Raw genomic sequence first — 14,937 nt, forward strand, 5'->3', positions numbered from 1 at the left:
TTTTTGAGAATAGAGAGGACTTCGAAATTTTCTAACGACCACCGAACAACAGCATCACCACCGTCCATCACCACCACCACGGCACCACCGAACACCGCTGCCACCAAACACCAGCGTCGTCGTCGCCGCCCACTGCCGCCGGCATCACCTGCCGCCACCACCGCCGCCACCCACTACTACCATCGACCACCGCCACCACTCACAACCATCACCCATCGCCGATTTTATTCCCTATTTTTTTCTTGCCTACCAAAAAACATAAAGTAATAATTCATTCCATTCTAACATGATAAACAAACAAGTCCATGAAATGTAATTATGCATTTCATTCATTTGTCCATTTCATTAACTCATTTATTCTATTCCGGAGAGTAGAACGTTGGTTATTAGAAAAGAAAAAAAAAAAAAAAAACTACCAATTGATACATTAGTGTTAAAATGAAGTAGATACATGAATTATTTGTATATATCTATTGTTTTATAATTGTGTACTTAATAACCAACATTGCATTGATTTGAAGGAATGCTAAAAAAAATAGCAATACATTTTAACCATGTCAAGCAAACTTCCTTTATTTATCAAATAAAACCAAAATATATATCATTTTTCAAATTTTGATGTTCTCATCAATTTATTATCTTTAAATAATAAGATATTGGATTTAAATAACTCCAACTTTCACCAATTAGCCGATAATACTCCCAACTTTAAATTTGTACACAGCACTCCCAACTTTCAACTTATTGGCCAATTACACTCCCTAACTAACTAAACCCTAACCCAGTTAGTTTTTGCTGATGTAGTCATTTTTGTTGACGTGGCAACTGATATGGCAGCTAATATCAACTAACTGTGTTAGGGTTCTGTTAGTCAGGGAATGTCATCGACAAACAGGTTGAAAGTTGGGAGTGCTAGTGTACAAATCGAAAGTCGGGAGTGTTATTGGCCAATCGATGAAAGTTGAGATTATTTAAATCTAATATCTCTTAAATAATTATCTATACATTTAAAAAACTATCTCTTAAGTTATACATCAAAGAAAATCACAAAATAGTTAACTTATATATATTGTAGGGGAGGGTTCTCTTTAGAAAACGTTAAATATTACGAGAACCGTGAGAACTAATGGAAAAACCAATCAAAATCATTTTTTTTAAATACAACCCTCAATATAATAAAACACAACATTAAAAATAGAATTTATTCTTTAACTAATTCATCTCTCATTTTAAAATCAATCTTAATAATTTCTTTACATATATCTAAATACAACAAATTTACACATATATAAAAAATTTATTCACAAATATATGTAAACTTAAATATAAACGTATAAATTTTTTTTTTATAAACAAAATACTTCATCAATCATACGTGAAATAAAGTTGTTACATAAAAATAAGAAAATAAAAAGTAAACTGAATATTATTATTTTCAAACCAAGGCGCAGACCATACTCGTCTTCTCCAACTTCCATTAATATTCTCAGAAATTTCACCCATTGACGAATTAAACCACTATTTCGTCTTCTTCTTGATATTTTATCTTTATAGTTTATACAACCAGTTTGATTGCAATGCATCATGCATCATGCTCTGATAATCTAAATCAGCCAAATTTAAAAACAAAACAACACTTCTTCCATTTCTAAGCTTGACAGCATATCAAAAGGTAATTGTTTCATTCTTTCAATCCACTTTTAATGTTTGTTTTTGACCTTTTGTTTTGATCATTATGCTTAGGCCTTTTGGGCTTCAATGGTTGACTTGTAATCATTGAGCTCCCATTTTAACAATCAGATTTTGGTTTTGACTTTCTGTTGCATAATTATTGTTCATAGGTGTGAAATATCTATTCAAGAACAACTGCAAACTGTGTGTAAATGAGCAACCTAAAGCTAGGAGTTGAGGTCCATAGCGCCCATGGGCTTATGGCGAAAGACGGGCAGGGTTCGGCTAGCCCGTTTGTCGAGCTTCAGTTTGATCGCCAAAAGTTCCGAACCACTGTCAAAGAAAAGGATCTCAACCCGTATTGGAATGAAACTTTTTATTTCAATATTTCTGACCCGAATAACCTGTCGAACCTTACGCTTGACGCGTTTGTGTACAACAGAACTGAAGGGAATGACTCGAAGTCGTTCATGGGTAAGGTTCATATCAATGGAACATCGTTTGTCGTGTACTCGGATGCTGTTGTTTTTCATTACCCGTTGGAGAAACGAAGCATTTTTTCACATGTGAAAGGCGAGTTGGGCCTTAAAGTGTTCATCACGGATAACCCGATAGTTGGATCCTCGGATCCATTTCCGAGGATGGATACTCCTTCCTCAGATGCATTTCCTCAAATGAATTCTTCCCGTAGTCGAAAAAAGTCGAAAGATTCTCGAAAAACGTTTCATCATTTGCCAAACTCGAACTTTGTCCAGCAGCCTCAGTTTCCTCCACAGCAGCCGTATGTGGCGGCTATGAACCCACCACAAGGCCCGCAACAACCGCCTGCATATGAAGTTGAGAACATGAGAAACCGAGTTCAAAGTCAAAGTCAAAGTCAATATCGAAGTCAACCAAATATTGTCCGGATGTACTCCGGATCTTCATCACAACCTATGGAGTATGCTATCAAAGAAACAAGCCCGAATCTTGGAGGTGGTCAGGTGATCCGGGGTCGGGTTGTGAGCGGTCGAAATCAACGGGCCAGCACTCATGACCTTGTTGAACCGATGCAGTACCTATTCGTTAGGGTCGTGAAAGCACAAGACCTCCCGCGTATGGACCTCACAGGAAGTCTCGACCCGTATGTTGAAGTGCGGGTCGGGAACTATAAAGGAATCACACCACACTTTTCAAAAACATCTAGCCCGGAATGGAACACGGTTTTCGCGTTCTCTCGAGAAAGAATGCAAACGACGATATTAGACATCGTGGTTAAAGATAAAGACGTGATCAAAGACGACTTTGTTGGGATTGTTCGTGTGAATCTTCACGATGTTCCAAAACGGGTCCCACCCGATAGCCCGTTAGCTCCAGAATGGTACCGGCTAGAGAGCGAAAAGGGTGACAAGACGAAAGGTGAACTCATGCTTGCGGTTTGGATCGGGACACAAGCCGATGAAGCCTTTCCTGATGCTTTCCTTGTAGACCAAGCAACGAGTAGTGTCGATAGCTCGCTTATTTCGAGCTACACTCGATCAAAAGTCTACCATTCACCTAGACTTTGGTACGTTCGTGTTAATGTTATTGAGGTACAAGATCTCGTTTGGGCTGAAAAAAACCGATTCCCGAATGTATATGTGAAAGCACAGATTAGTAACCACGTATCGAGAACAAGACCGGTTACCGCACGAAATGCAAATGCATTATGGAATGAAGATCTGATGTTTGTAGCTGCTGAGCCGTTTGAAGATCATCTGATACTTACTATTGAAGACCGAATCGGGACCAATAAAGAAGAGACATTAGGGAAGGTGTTTATACCATTAAATAGTGTCGATAGACGGGCCGACGATCGGCCCATTATTCCCCGATGGGTCATGCTTCAAGACCCGAGTGATAAAGATGTTGATGAGAAGATGAAGAAGAGCGATAAATTTGCTACTCGGCTCCAACTTCGGGTTTGTCTTGATGGTGGGTATCACGTGCTCGATGAGTCGACTCAGTACAGTAGCGATCTCCGACCGTCAGCAAAACAGCTGTGGAAGCCATCGGTCGGGATATTGGAACTCGGTATCTTAAATGCTAGTGCTCTACATCCTATGAAAACCCGAGAAGGTGCGGGAGTGACAGATGCATATTGTGTCGCTAAATACGGTCACAAATGGGTTCGAACAAGAACCGTTATTAACAGTTTGGCTCCAAGATTCAACGAGCAGTACACTTGGGAAGTTTACGACCCGGCAACAGTTCTAAGCGTCGGTGTTTTTGATAACTCTCAGCTCGAGAAAGACTCCGATTTGCAAGATATGAGAATCGGAAAAATCCGAATCAGAATCTCGACACTTGAAACGGGTCGGGTTTATACACATTCATACCCGTTATTGGTTCTTCACCCGTCGGGTGTTAAGAAAATGGGCGAACTACATTTGGCGATACGTTTTTCCAGTGCTTCAATGCTGAATATGATGTATATGTACTCGAAACCCCTCCTACCGAAAATGCATTACGTGAGGCCCTTATCGGTGGTTCAGCTAGACATGCTCCGCCACCAGGCGGTTGTGACCGTTGCAGCTCGACTCAGTCGAGCCGAACCGCCGCTAAGGAAAGAAATAGTTGAGTATATGACTGATGCAAAATCGCATCTATGGAGTATGAGACGAACTAAGGCTAATTACTACAGGCTAATTTCGGTTTTCAGCGGGGTTTTGGCGGTGAGTAAATGGTTTCGGGAAGTTTGTTTATGGAAAAATCCCATTACAACCGTGCTTGTTCATATCCTGCTCGTGATGCTCGTGTCTTTACCGGAACTTATTCTGCCAACGGCTTTTATCTACATGTTCTTTATCGGACTCTGGAACTACTGGTTTAGACCACAGTACCCTCCTCATATGAACATCCGATTATCACACGCTGATGCAGTTCAACCCGATGAGTTGGACGAGGAATTCGACTTGTTACCGTCATCTCGGAGCCCAGATATTGTTCGGCACCGGTATGACCGGTTACGAAGTCTTGCCGGTCGAATCCAGTCGATGCTTGGCGATATAGCAAGCCAAGGCGAACGGCTACAGGGACTTCTCAGCTGGCGGGACCCACGTGCTACACTTATATTCATGGTGTTCTGTCTTGTGGCTGCGTTTGTGGTATACGCTACGCCTTTTCAGGTGCTCGTGGCACTGACTGGATTTTATGTCATGAGACATCCAAGGTTCCGGAATAGGTATCCCTCTGCGTCATTTAACTTCTTTCGAAGGCTTCCAGCGCGTGCAGACATCATGTTGTGAGTCGGCTAAGGCGGGTTTTTTTCACAAGATTTCTCTTTGCTTCTGTTTGAATTATCATATTTGCATTTGGGGGTGGGGGGGGGGGGGGGGGGGGGGTTGGAGTTATAGAAATTGTTAAGAACAGTTATATTGTTAAAAATCATGAATTTGGGAATTGTAAATTTGTATATGATTTTAAGTGTGCAGAAAAAATGTTGACCTTGTTTGTAAATGAGGGATGGATTTGTGGATTGTTTGGTATCAAATATGATATGGAAATCCAAAAAAAAATCCAAGTTTTTAAATTTAAACTGTCACAAATTCAAAAAATTTCTTTAATTCAGTTCTAAGTCCATACCTAATAAATATATAACTGATTCCGCCACGTGTACCGGTTCTCTAAGTCCAAGATTTTTTTTCTATTTCACTTATTTTACCCTTTCGTATTCTAATCTTTATTACTAATTATTTAATAAATTTCTATATTCAACATGTGTGATAGATAGACGGGTTTATAACCTAGTATAGCAGAAATACTTTTCTTAAGTCTTTTTGAACTAGCATACACCCAATACACATTGCGTTTACCACATCTAACGGTTAGTTGCCCAGAACCTTATATTTTGGTCGGACGCATTTACCCCTCCACCTATGGTACACATTGTGTCGCGACCTTATGGTTTCTCACACTTCTCAAAATTTTAATGTTGTTTATTATAACCGACTCCTCTATCTAAATGCATATATAAATTCACATGCACATTGTTATGCTGTCATTTAAATTCAATTATAAGCTAAATGAATTAAAAAATGCAAAATGCACACCAAACAGATCCATAGACAAATAAAAAACATGATATGTTGTTCATCAAGTAAACTGTTGCAGAATCAGAAACTTTAGGGTTTCAGATATAAGAGATAAGGCACACGCACAAGCCAATTCGACAATGGCTTAGCAAGAAAGCGCCTTAACATTTAAGGTTTTCCTAAGACGGAAGAAAAAATCATAACCTAAAAATGTCACACACTCACACATATCTCACATAATAAAACCTTGAAATGGGTTCAGTTTCGTGAGTTATGGCACAAACCCGATATCTTTAAAGTATTCGTGTTCCAGTGCGGCCCGGGCTGTAATTCTTCTACTGGGATCCAAGCACAGCATTTTCTGAAAGGAATTGCATTGATACTTGAATTCAGTGGGAGAAATATCGAATAAATGTTCCACGTTCGTCAAAGAAGACAGAAAACTGAGGTAGCAAATTAGTTTAAACTTACACGTAGGAGATCAAGACCGGGTTTTGCGAGATTTGGGACAATAGTTGCCAGGTCCTGAAGAAAAGCAAAGGATGCACAGATCAGTTCTTTTATGACCATAAGTTTTTTAATCATTTAAAATGAGAAAGAACAATAAAGATTTAATTCATTGATGGGATAAAAGAAAAAGGTCGATCACCTTTGATGACCATTTTGGAAAGGCGGACTTAAAGTCAGGCAGTGAAGTCACACCATGCCATGTATCTTCGTTTGGAGTTCCCATGATTCTATAATTAAACAAATGATATGACTAAGAGAACAGGTGTTTGTTTACTGATCATATACGCAACAGACGTCGCAATATGAATGTGGATCGAGTTGAACTGATCGCTGACCCAAAACACTGTTAGCAAAAAAATTTAATGCTTCAATATATAACTAGAGTATCATACTATCATCATTAACATGTATGATTACAGAATTTATATCATTTCAATAAATAACTATCTTTATTAATGAAATGATTCGGAAGGTTTTATGCATAAGATGACTTTCTACACATTTAGGCTGTTCCACATGTATGACCCGTTTCCTTTTAAACTAGCTTTTTTAATCTGTTTGACCTGTTAAAGATAAACATAACCCATAGTGACACATTCACATAAAATGGACCGAAACTGGCACCACTATTATACAATGCTGAACTTCATTTAATGGAACCAAAGTGGCAAATATGCATAAAATTATCTATATCTATCTATACTATACAATAAAAAAAAACAATCATTGACACGGGTCATCCATTGGAGTCACCTACTTTTTGGTTTTCCCTCCTCTCCCTCCAACTTAATTATGGATACTTATTTTTTTAATTAAAAACAGTTATTATATCACTAACCTAATGAATTAAATATGAAACTAATTATCAACTTTTTAAAGAAACTTATATTTTTTACTTAATCTTTACTTAAAACCTTCATCATGTTTGAATTATGTTGGATAACATATTAAAAACAAAGAATAATGATGATTATTGTTTTTCTAAGTGATTTTTAAAAATTTCCAATATCTAATGTGGCTGGATGGTAATAATGGTAAAAATACAATATGTTAAATAATTAAAAAAAAAATAGGTGATGCCAATGATCCGCAAACCAATTGGTTTGGGGGGAGGTGGTTCCTGCCCGGGAGGTCTCAGGGTCGAATCTTGCGGGGGGCAAACTGTGGCACCGGTTCAAACTGGCAATAATATGCCAACCGCGGGATTCCTACTCCTGACCTAGGTGATCAAAGGCCAAAGCCCTAACCGGGTGATCTAGCCGTTCAAAAAAAATAAAAAAAAATAGGTGGTATTAAAAAACCAAAGTCAATACCCAGTTGAAATACACAATGTTTTAAAATTAACTTAACAAAATTTATAACCGTCAAGTCAATGTACTTTTAAATACATGTCTTGACGACTGTATATGTTAATAGTTACATTAAATTTTATTCTATTAGTATAATACACGGGTTTATTCAACCCGTGTAATACACAGGATTATAACCTATTACCTATCTAGTTATATTTAGAAGCACTTAGAATGTCATTTTGCAAGAAAGAAGTGATGGATATCATATGTACTAATAAAGAAACTAAAGCATAATTTCCCCTTATTTCCCATAAAAACACAGTATTCATGAGACAAAACCTGAAAATTTTGAACAGCTCATCAATCTCAGATTCACCGGGGAAGAGTGGCCGTTGGTTCACCATCTCAGCAAATATACAACCGACCGACCACACATCAACAGGAGTAGAATAATGACGCGATCCAAGAAGAATTTCTGGTGCTCTATACCACAGTGTAACCACCTAAAAAAGAACATATGTCAAATTGCTCTTTTAATTTTCAGGTGGTTGATTTTATAACACTCGTGTATATAAATAACAGAATAACAAGTCTATTATAAATTATAATTAGTAACTACCTCGTGTGTGAATGTCCTGACAGGAATGCCAAAGGCCCTGGCCAATCCAAAATCTGCGAGCTTTAGTGCATTGGTACGGCGATCAATCAAAAGGTTTTGAGGTTTTAAGTCTCTATGGAGAACTCTATGGGAATGGCAATAAGCAATGCCACGTAGGATCTGATATAGAAACATCTGCATATTGATGAACATAACATAATGTGAGATGGAATGAATTTCTTGGTCTTCAAAGTAGAGGTGGCCATTCTGACACATTTACTTATGAATGGGATGGGTAAATGAAGAAATGAAAATACGGGTCAAATGGATCGGACCGGACGAAGCGTATGTTTAAAGCATAAAATCTATTATTCGCTGTAATCACTTTATTTAAAAACTTATGTTACTTTTACAAGGTGTGGATCCTTTGAAAACTCGGGACATGAGTCCATATGCTTCTTCAAATCCAGGTCCAGATACTCGAAAACCAGATACAATCGTTTGTCACTGTGCACAACATCCTGTAACCTGTCACCAAAAAGTTACCATTTGATCCATAATCTGCTTGTAGAACGTAAACTGGAAAAACATTAAAATTAAATAGCTTACTTGACAATATTTCCATGTTGCATCTCTTTCAACAGCGAGATTTCTCTAATAGCTGTGCTTGGGACACCCTCGTCTTCTTGCTCCAGACGAATCTTCTTCAAAGCGATTGTTTCATTGGTAACTTTGTCACGAGCCTTGTAGACCACACCATACGTTCCTTCACCAATCTTCTCAACCTTCTCATACTACGGTTTTATATAAATATTACAATCTATTGAAAAAACATAAATAATATATATTACAGAAAAAACTTGAAAGTATTATACCTGGTCCATCAAAGGTTAACTGATATGGACTCGACTGTATCTGCATCCACACAGCACCAATTAATAAAAAAATTTTGAGAAACTTCAATGTAACCAAAATGACATGTACACGAGAGCATTAATTAAACAAATAGAAATGAAATGAATACATCCAACTAAACCGAATCTAGCAGACGAGTATGTTTAATCATGACATGAAAAAACTAATTCATACAACATTGTCAATTATGCAAGTCGATGAAATTAGTACTGAAGTAAAATGAAATGAAATGCAATGTATATTCAATCAAACAGTGTTTTACATGATTACAGCGCTGGCTTCTTTTAGTTATAATCAATCAAACCTAAGTTCAAAACACCTACTGATCTTGCATTTCGACGTAAAAGCAACTGTGGCTTAAAACGCTAACAAATCTATGTACCGGAAAGTAACAAAATCCTCTGATCTCCAAACATAATGAGCTAATCAAACCTCAAAACAGTTCAGTAGATATCATTGACATTTCCTCTAATCAATGCAATCTTCGTATCTAGACTCAATTCAGACTAAATCTCTTATCGAAATCAATAAACACAGAAACGCTATGAGAAGATCGCAAAACATACAAAACTTCACCATCTACATTCTACATCACTCGAACTACACTTCAATTCGAACTAAATCTCTCAGTAAAATCAGCAGCAACGCTTCTAACGATGAAAATTTCACAAAACTTAACAATCTACATCACTTCAATCAAGTCAGTCATCACATGTACGTTGTGAATGAGCAACGTTTGGTATCGTTTTCGAAGTTTAATGAAGGAAATTTCATATATGTGCAGTTTTGAAGGTATAATAATCTAATGGAATAGTCCATAACTGGAAGGTGTGATCAATGGTGAAAAGGAAGCCCTAGATTAGAGAGTAGTTAGCGTACCTGAAATGAACAACGGAAGGTTTTGCGTGAAAGAAAACGAGAATTCCCCACTAGGTTGGTTTTGGGGGAGAAGAAGATATTTTAAAGTGTATGGATATTTTCTATTAATCAAGTGTTTTATGAAAATAAATTAGACGTTGGTAGATTTATCTCTTGATCAATGTATCACAAATAAGAACCAAACCTTAATTTATGAAAATGAACACATGCAATCAAAATGTCACGTCATCAACATGAGCACAAACATTGAAATTTTGAATGCTAAAACTTCTATATATTAATATAGAAGACGAGTCAAAAAGAAATAGAAACCCGGCGTTATACAATTACATCTCGAATATTATAGTCACATCATCTCGTCCAGTAAATGTTACAACACTTGGATCTATTCGTGATCCAAAAATAAGAATTTCTTTTATGATATCTGTTGTTTGATTGAAGTGAGTGTGGTTGCTTAAATGTCCAACGAACTAAGCTATCAAATCATTTTAACGTCAAAGACGCCAACGGAAAATCCATAACCTTTGATTCAGTTCTTAATAATTGTACGCTAAATCTCAACGAACACGAATTCCCCATCGAACTCATGCCCATGCAATTGGGTAGTTTCGACATCATAGTAGGGATGGATTGGTGTAACACCCCGTGTTTTCGAATGTCAAAGTCAAAGTCAAAGTCCAAGTCAACTTTGACTTCTTTGACTATAATTAGTCTATTTCATGTTTAATTTGTATTATGTGGAGTAAGTGTTGTAATCAGAATGAATCGAAGTAATCGAATGTTTGATCGACGCGAACCGACTTACGACTGTGAATGGTAGGAAGTAACAATGCGATAAAGTTAACTAATCAGTAATCAAACCGATCCAACCATCATCGAACTCGAATCTCGAATTACGCGAACTTTGGTTGTTATTATACGTGTGCGTGTGCCTTATGTGTTACCTGTGCGTTTTTACTTTATGTTTTGTGTGGTAATCAATCGAAACTCGAAACTCAAGACAATGCAATCGAAATCGAATTACGACGAATGGTAATGTAAGGATAGGGTGAAATATAGGTGATTGTATGTTAGATATAGTAGTTGGGACTGAAGGTAATTTGAATAGGAAACTCTATCGTACTCGTATCGTCTTTAATCGAAACCGAAATATCGAAAATCGTCGCACCAAACACTCGAAACAGGCTGTTGATCGATCAGGCTGTCAGCCGATCGGCCAGCCCTTTCCTCTTTTGGAGCCTATAAATAGGGCTGTCATTGTCATTCTTTCCACTTTTGGAAAGCTCTGACCGACCATCTCGTGCTCCCCCTCCTTTTCTCAGATTTCTTCCAATTTCGATAAGTTTTCATCCTAAAATCTTGTACTTTCTTGATCAAAACATGCTCCTACACCTTTCTATCTTTCAAATCTTGATTTCTAACCGTGAAATCATCAAGATCTAAGCATTCTAGGATGATCTCATCATGGTGTTCTTCAAGAACATCATGTTTTGGCCTTAATCCACCATGAATAGCTCGGATCTAACCGATTTCCACATAAACAAGCTAAGATCTATCAAGGATCTAGACATTTACATGATGTGAAGGATTGAAAGAAGGAATTCCAACTTTCTTTCAACTCTTTTACACTCAATGCCTTCAAACCGGTAGAAACGGAGCTTGAGTCAACTCACCATGATGACATTCTAGTGGATGAGTGGTTTAAGATTCGGATTCTACCTACAAGGTTCACCGACTTCGGGTTAAACGATAAACCGTTGTTCCGAACCGTTCACCGGCCGGACTTGGGTGATTCCTGTCCGAGCAGGGGAAACAAGTAAGAACGAAGGTTCCATGATTCAGAGCCCGTTGTCAAGCTACCTCAATATAACGTCAATTAATCAGAACAGCCAAGTGCTAGACGAACAGGCCGACCAGGTCAGGATGCTGGCTGAACGGTTAGGCTGTTCGAACGAACAGCCCAACCAATCGGACATACCAGCTGATCGACCAGGTCAGCCGATCGGCTAGCATATAGCCCCACACTTGACAATTTCATGAAGTATGGTATTGAACGAGGTATTGTTCGATCGAACAGCTGTTTGTCAACATTACTCCTCGGATCATGAGATACTATGCTTCAAACACTTAGTCGATTTCAATTTGTTGGACGTATCGGAATGCCGCCCGATCGAACATGTTGTTCGATTGAATATGCCGTTCGATCGAGTGACATCCTGTGTTGAGGACTACAACTGAAGTTCCTAACCGATCGGTTAAGCCGGCCGATCGAACAGACCGTTCGATCGTTTGACCTGAAAGGTAAGAACACTTCAGTGTTCTCAAATACTACAACGAAAACCTCAAACGGTCAAACCGTCATACACAAACACATCTCACTCAAAGGAAGAAACAATCCACTCGAACAGTCCAGCCGATCGAGCCTACCGGCCGATCGAACAGACTGTCCGAACGGACTGTCCAGTCGAACGAACGACCCGTTCGATCGAACCTGCTGTTCGATCGACCAGGCTGTTCGACCCATTTACACTTGTTTCCATTCTAAGTGTAGTCATCGTTATGCTATCGAACTATTCAGGCTAACCCTACTCTCAAGCGCTCCCTTCAATCCATCAATCCAACGTTGTGAGTATACTCGATCCCTTTTTGCTTTTAGCACTTTTGGGTGTTACATACGTTACTTATATCAAAACACAATCAATCACACTACTCAAACTATTTGAACGCTAACCAGTATGCATGTATTACGTGACTAAATGAATGCTTGTTGATTGTGTTTACACGTGGAATGTTGTCTACCTGCCTTAACGACATAGTACTATAGTTTGGACTCAGCATCCGTTCACACGGGGGTTGTTAAGGACAATTACTTGCATGGATTACGGTGGTAACCATGTATTGCGAACCGTCTCGGACGGTCAACCCGCAGTCATTGGTATCGATAGATCCATGTCGATAATTAACATGCTTCGTTTTCCTCTGTGTACGTGCTGGTTATGCGTAAACTATTCGAACTCTATATGCTATTATCAAACTTGTATGCTCACCTTTACATTATATGTATTGACTTTATTTTAACGTATGTGACAGGTGTTTAAGATGTTTGCTTGCTAGGAAAGCGAGGCTAGAATAAAGCTCTATAGGCCCCCAACAAATAGTTGTCTGTCAAGAAGGAGCAACTAGAGCATAGTTGTCTGTAGATCTTGTCAGGCTGGGTCTTTAGGAGCATTTGAACAATATTTATTTGTTTTAATTAAATGTGAGTTGTCGGAACAGAATATTTGACTAGTTGTTATCTGTAATAATGTATTGTATTATTTGGGACACGGTATGGGACGTGTCATTTAAACTAAGTAGTGATGATAATTGTTATGGAAACTTCTGGACAATCTGTTTCGCTCAGTGCCATGCCCCGATGATTCCGTCATCGGTTGGGGTGTGACAATTGGTTTCGAAAATTCCATGCCGAAGTCGTTTGCTTTGAAAAGTTCATTCGTCTCCCACTTTCGCCCGGTGACATCTGGCACGTCTATGGCGTGAAACCCTCAAAAGATCTCAACTTATGTCGTGCATTCAAGCGAAAAAATATTTGTACAAAGAGTACTTTGCCTTTCTTCGCAAAGGTGGACTTAGGAGGGACAACCTTTGAGTCGACCGATGTAACATTTGCAAAATTTCAACCGTTGTACACTTTCGATCGTTTTCGTATTTAATAAAATTTTATATTTTATTTATGAAATACGTAATCGTACGATCGAACAAAACGATATTCATGAAAATTCCGGAACAAAATTCAGGCTACATATGCCTTTATACCCTGTGTATAGCTTAAATTAAAAGTTAGAAAGGTTAAAAATGGCAAACAAGCGATAATACAAGTCTGGGGGCCAAAATTGCCAAAAGTGAAATTTATTTCTCAGAAAGCCTTATGGACCGTAAGACCCATGTCACACCCCCAAATTCCACAAGCGGAATATCACCGCAAGAGGCGTGACATGACCAGGATCAAGCCACCAATCATATTAAACAGTATATAATAATAAAGATAAAACCAACCACAATATAATTGGTGTCCAAAACAGTTTAACCAAGTTCAAGTTATCAGCGGAAGCATAAGGTGTAAAACCAAAACATAAGTTTTAAAGTTCAAATGTTTAAAATGGAACTCAACAGTCCATGTCCCACAACGACTCCTCCTTCTCATGCAAGCTCCATAAAAGTACCTAACGACCTGCAAGGCATGTAACAACGAGTCAACAACAAAGTTGAGCGAGTTCATAGTTGGTTGTTCAGTTTAAAGTTGTTTCAAAACCATAAGTTCATTCGAAAACCAGTAGTTGATTAGTTCTTTGGTTCCCAAAACCATAACCAGTGGGGGCTACCCCATACTGTAAAACCACTAAACTGTTACCATATCGACAACTGACTGAGGAAGTTTGTGACAACTCGAATTTCCAAGATTCTATTTCGCATTTATTGCACGTTCATGTATTGACTAGTCGTTTATTTGCACAATTGATTGTCATGGAGTTATATATGTTTTGATTGTTTGATTGTGCATGGTTGTTTGTTAATTGTGAAATTGGTAAATATATGAACCTGGTGGTGAAACTGTGAAATGCTTGTAAGATGGTATGCTTGTGTAAAATACAATTATTCAGGGTGTATTGAGCAATTAGTGAAAAGTTAATTATACTTAACCCTAATCCTTCACTAAACCACACACACAAAAATCCAAGCACGTAGTCCACAATTCTCTGGCAATCATCACCAAATCATTGGCAAGACATCACAAGTTTGATTCCTCTCTTTCTCTAGGATCAACACAAGGTAATTGTAATGATTGTTTGTTGATTATTTGATTGATATCAACTCTTGATTCTTGTAATTCTTGCAAACCCTAGTTCTTGATATGATGGTCCTGTATTTGCTGAATTGAATCTTGATTATCGTGTTATGTTAATGGTTAGTTGTAAAATCATTGTTTGATGGCAAAATATGCTTGGTAGTATGAAGTTGT

At 38.0% G+C, this 14,937-nt stretch overlaps 2 protein-coding genes across 5 annotated transcripts; one reads left to right on the plus strand and one right to left on the minus strand.

The window, feature by feature from the left end:
• The first annotated feature begins 1,470 nt into the window (after positions 1-1,470).
• Positions 1,471-5,003, plus strand: LOC110921185 (FT-interacting protein 3). The gene is made up of 2 exons (XM_022165468.2): positions 1,471-1,672; positions 1,842-5,003. The coding sequence occupies exon 2, from the start codon at positions 1,884-1,886 to the stop codon at positions 4,935-4,937; it is 3,054 nt and encodes a 1,017-aa protein (XP_022021160.1). The 5' UTR covers positions 1,471-1,672; positions 1,842-1,883; the 3' UTR covers positions 4,938-5,003.
• A 731-nt stretch (positions 5,004-5,734) lies between these two features.
• On the minus strand, positions 5,735-10,045 carry LOC110921605 (cell division control protein 2 homolog A). Of its 4 annotated transcripts, none has more exons than XM_022165952.2 (9): positions 9,918-10,045; positions 8,999-9,038; positions 8,733-8,917; positions 8,531-8,651; positions 8,145-8,318; positions 7,865-8,028; positions 6,373-6,460; positions 6,195-6,248; positions 5,735-6,084 (listed from the first exon to the last, which is right to left on the minus strand). In XM_022165952.2, exons 2-9 carry the CDS (start codon positions 9,005-9,007, stop codon positions 5,995-5,997), a joined length of 885 nt encoding a protein of 294 aa, XP_022021644.1. In that variant the 5' UTR covers positions 9,008-9,038; positions 9,918-10,045; the 3' UTR covers positions 5,735-5,994. The 4 variants fall into 4 exon arrangements, with proteins under 4 accessions (XP_022021644.1, XP_022021645.1, XP_022021646.1 ...); XM_022165953.1 differs by lacking the exon at positions 9,918-10,045 and adding an exon at positions 9,861-9,885; XM_022165954.2 differs by lacking the exon at positions 9,918-10,045 and adding an exon at positions 9,605-9,705.
• Between the last annotated feature and the right edge of the window lie 4,892 nt (positions 10,046-14,937).

This window comes from Helianthus annuus, chromosome 17 (assembly GCF_002127325.2).
Source record: "Helianthus annuus cultivar XRQ/B chromosome 17, HanXRQr2.0-SUNRISE, whole genome shotgun sequence".
Lineage (NCBI taxonomy): Eukaryota > Viridiplantae > Streptophyta > Magnoliopsida > Asterales > Asteraceae > Helianthus > Helianthus annuus.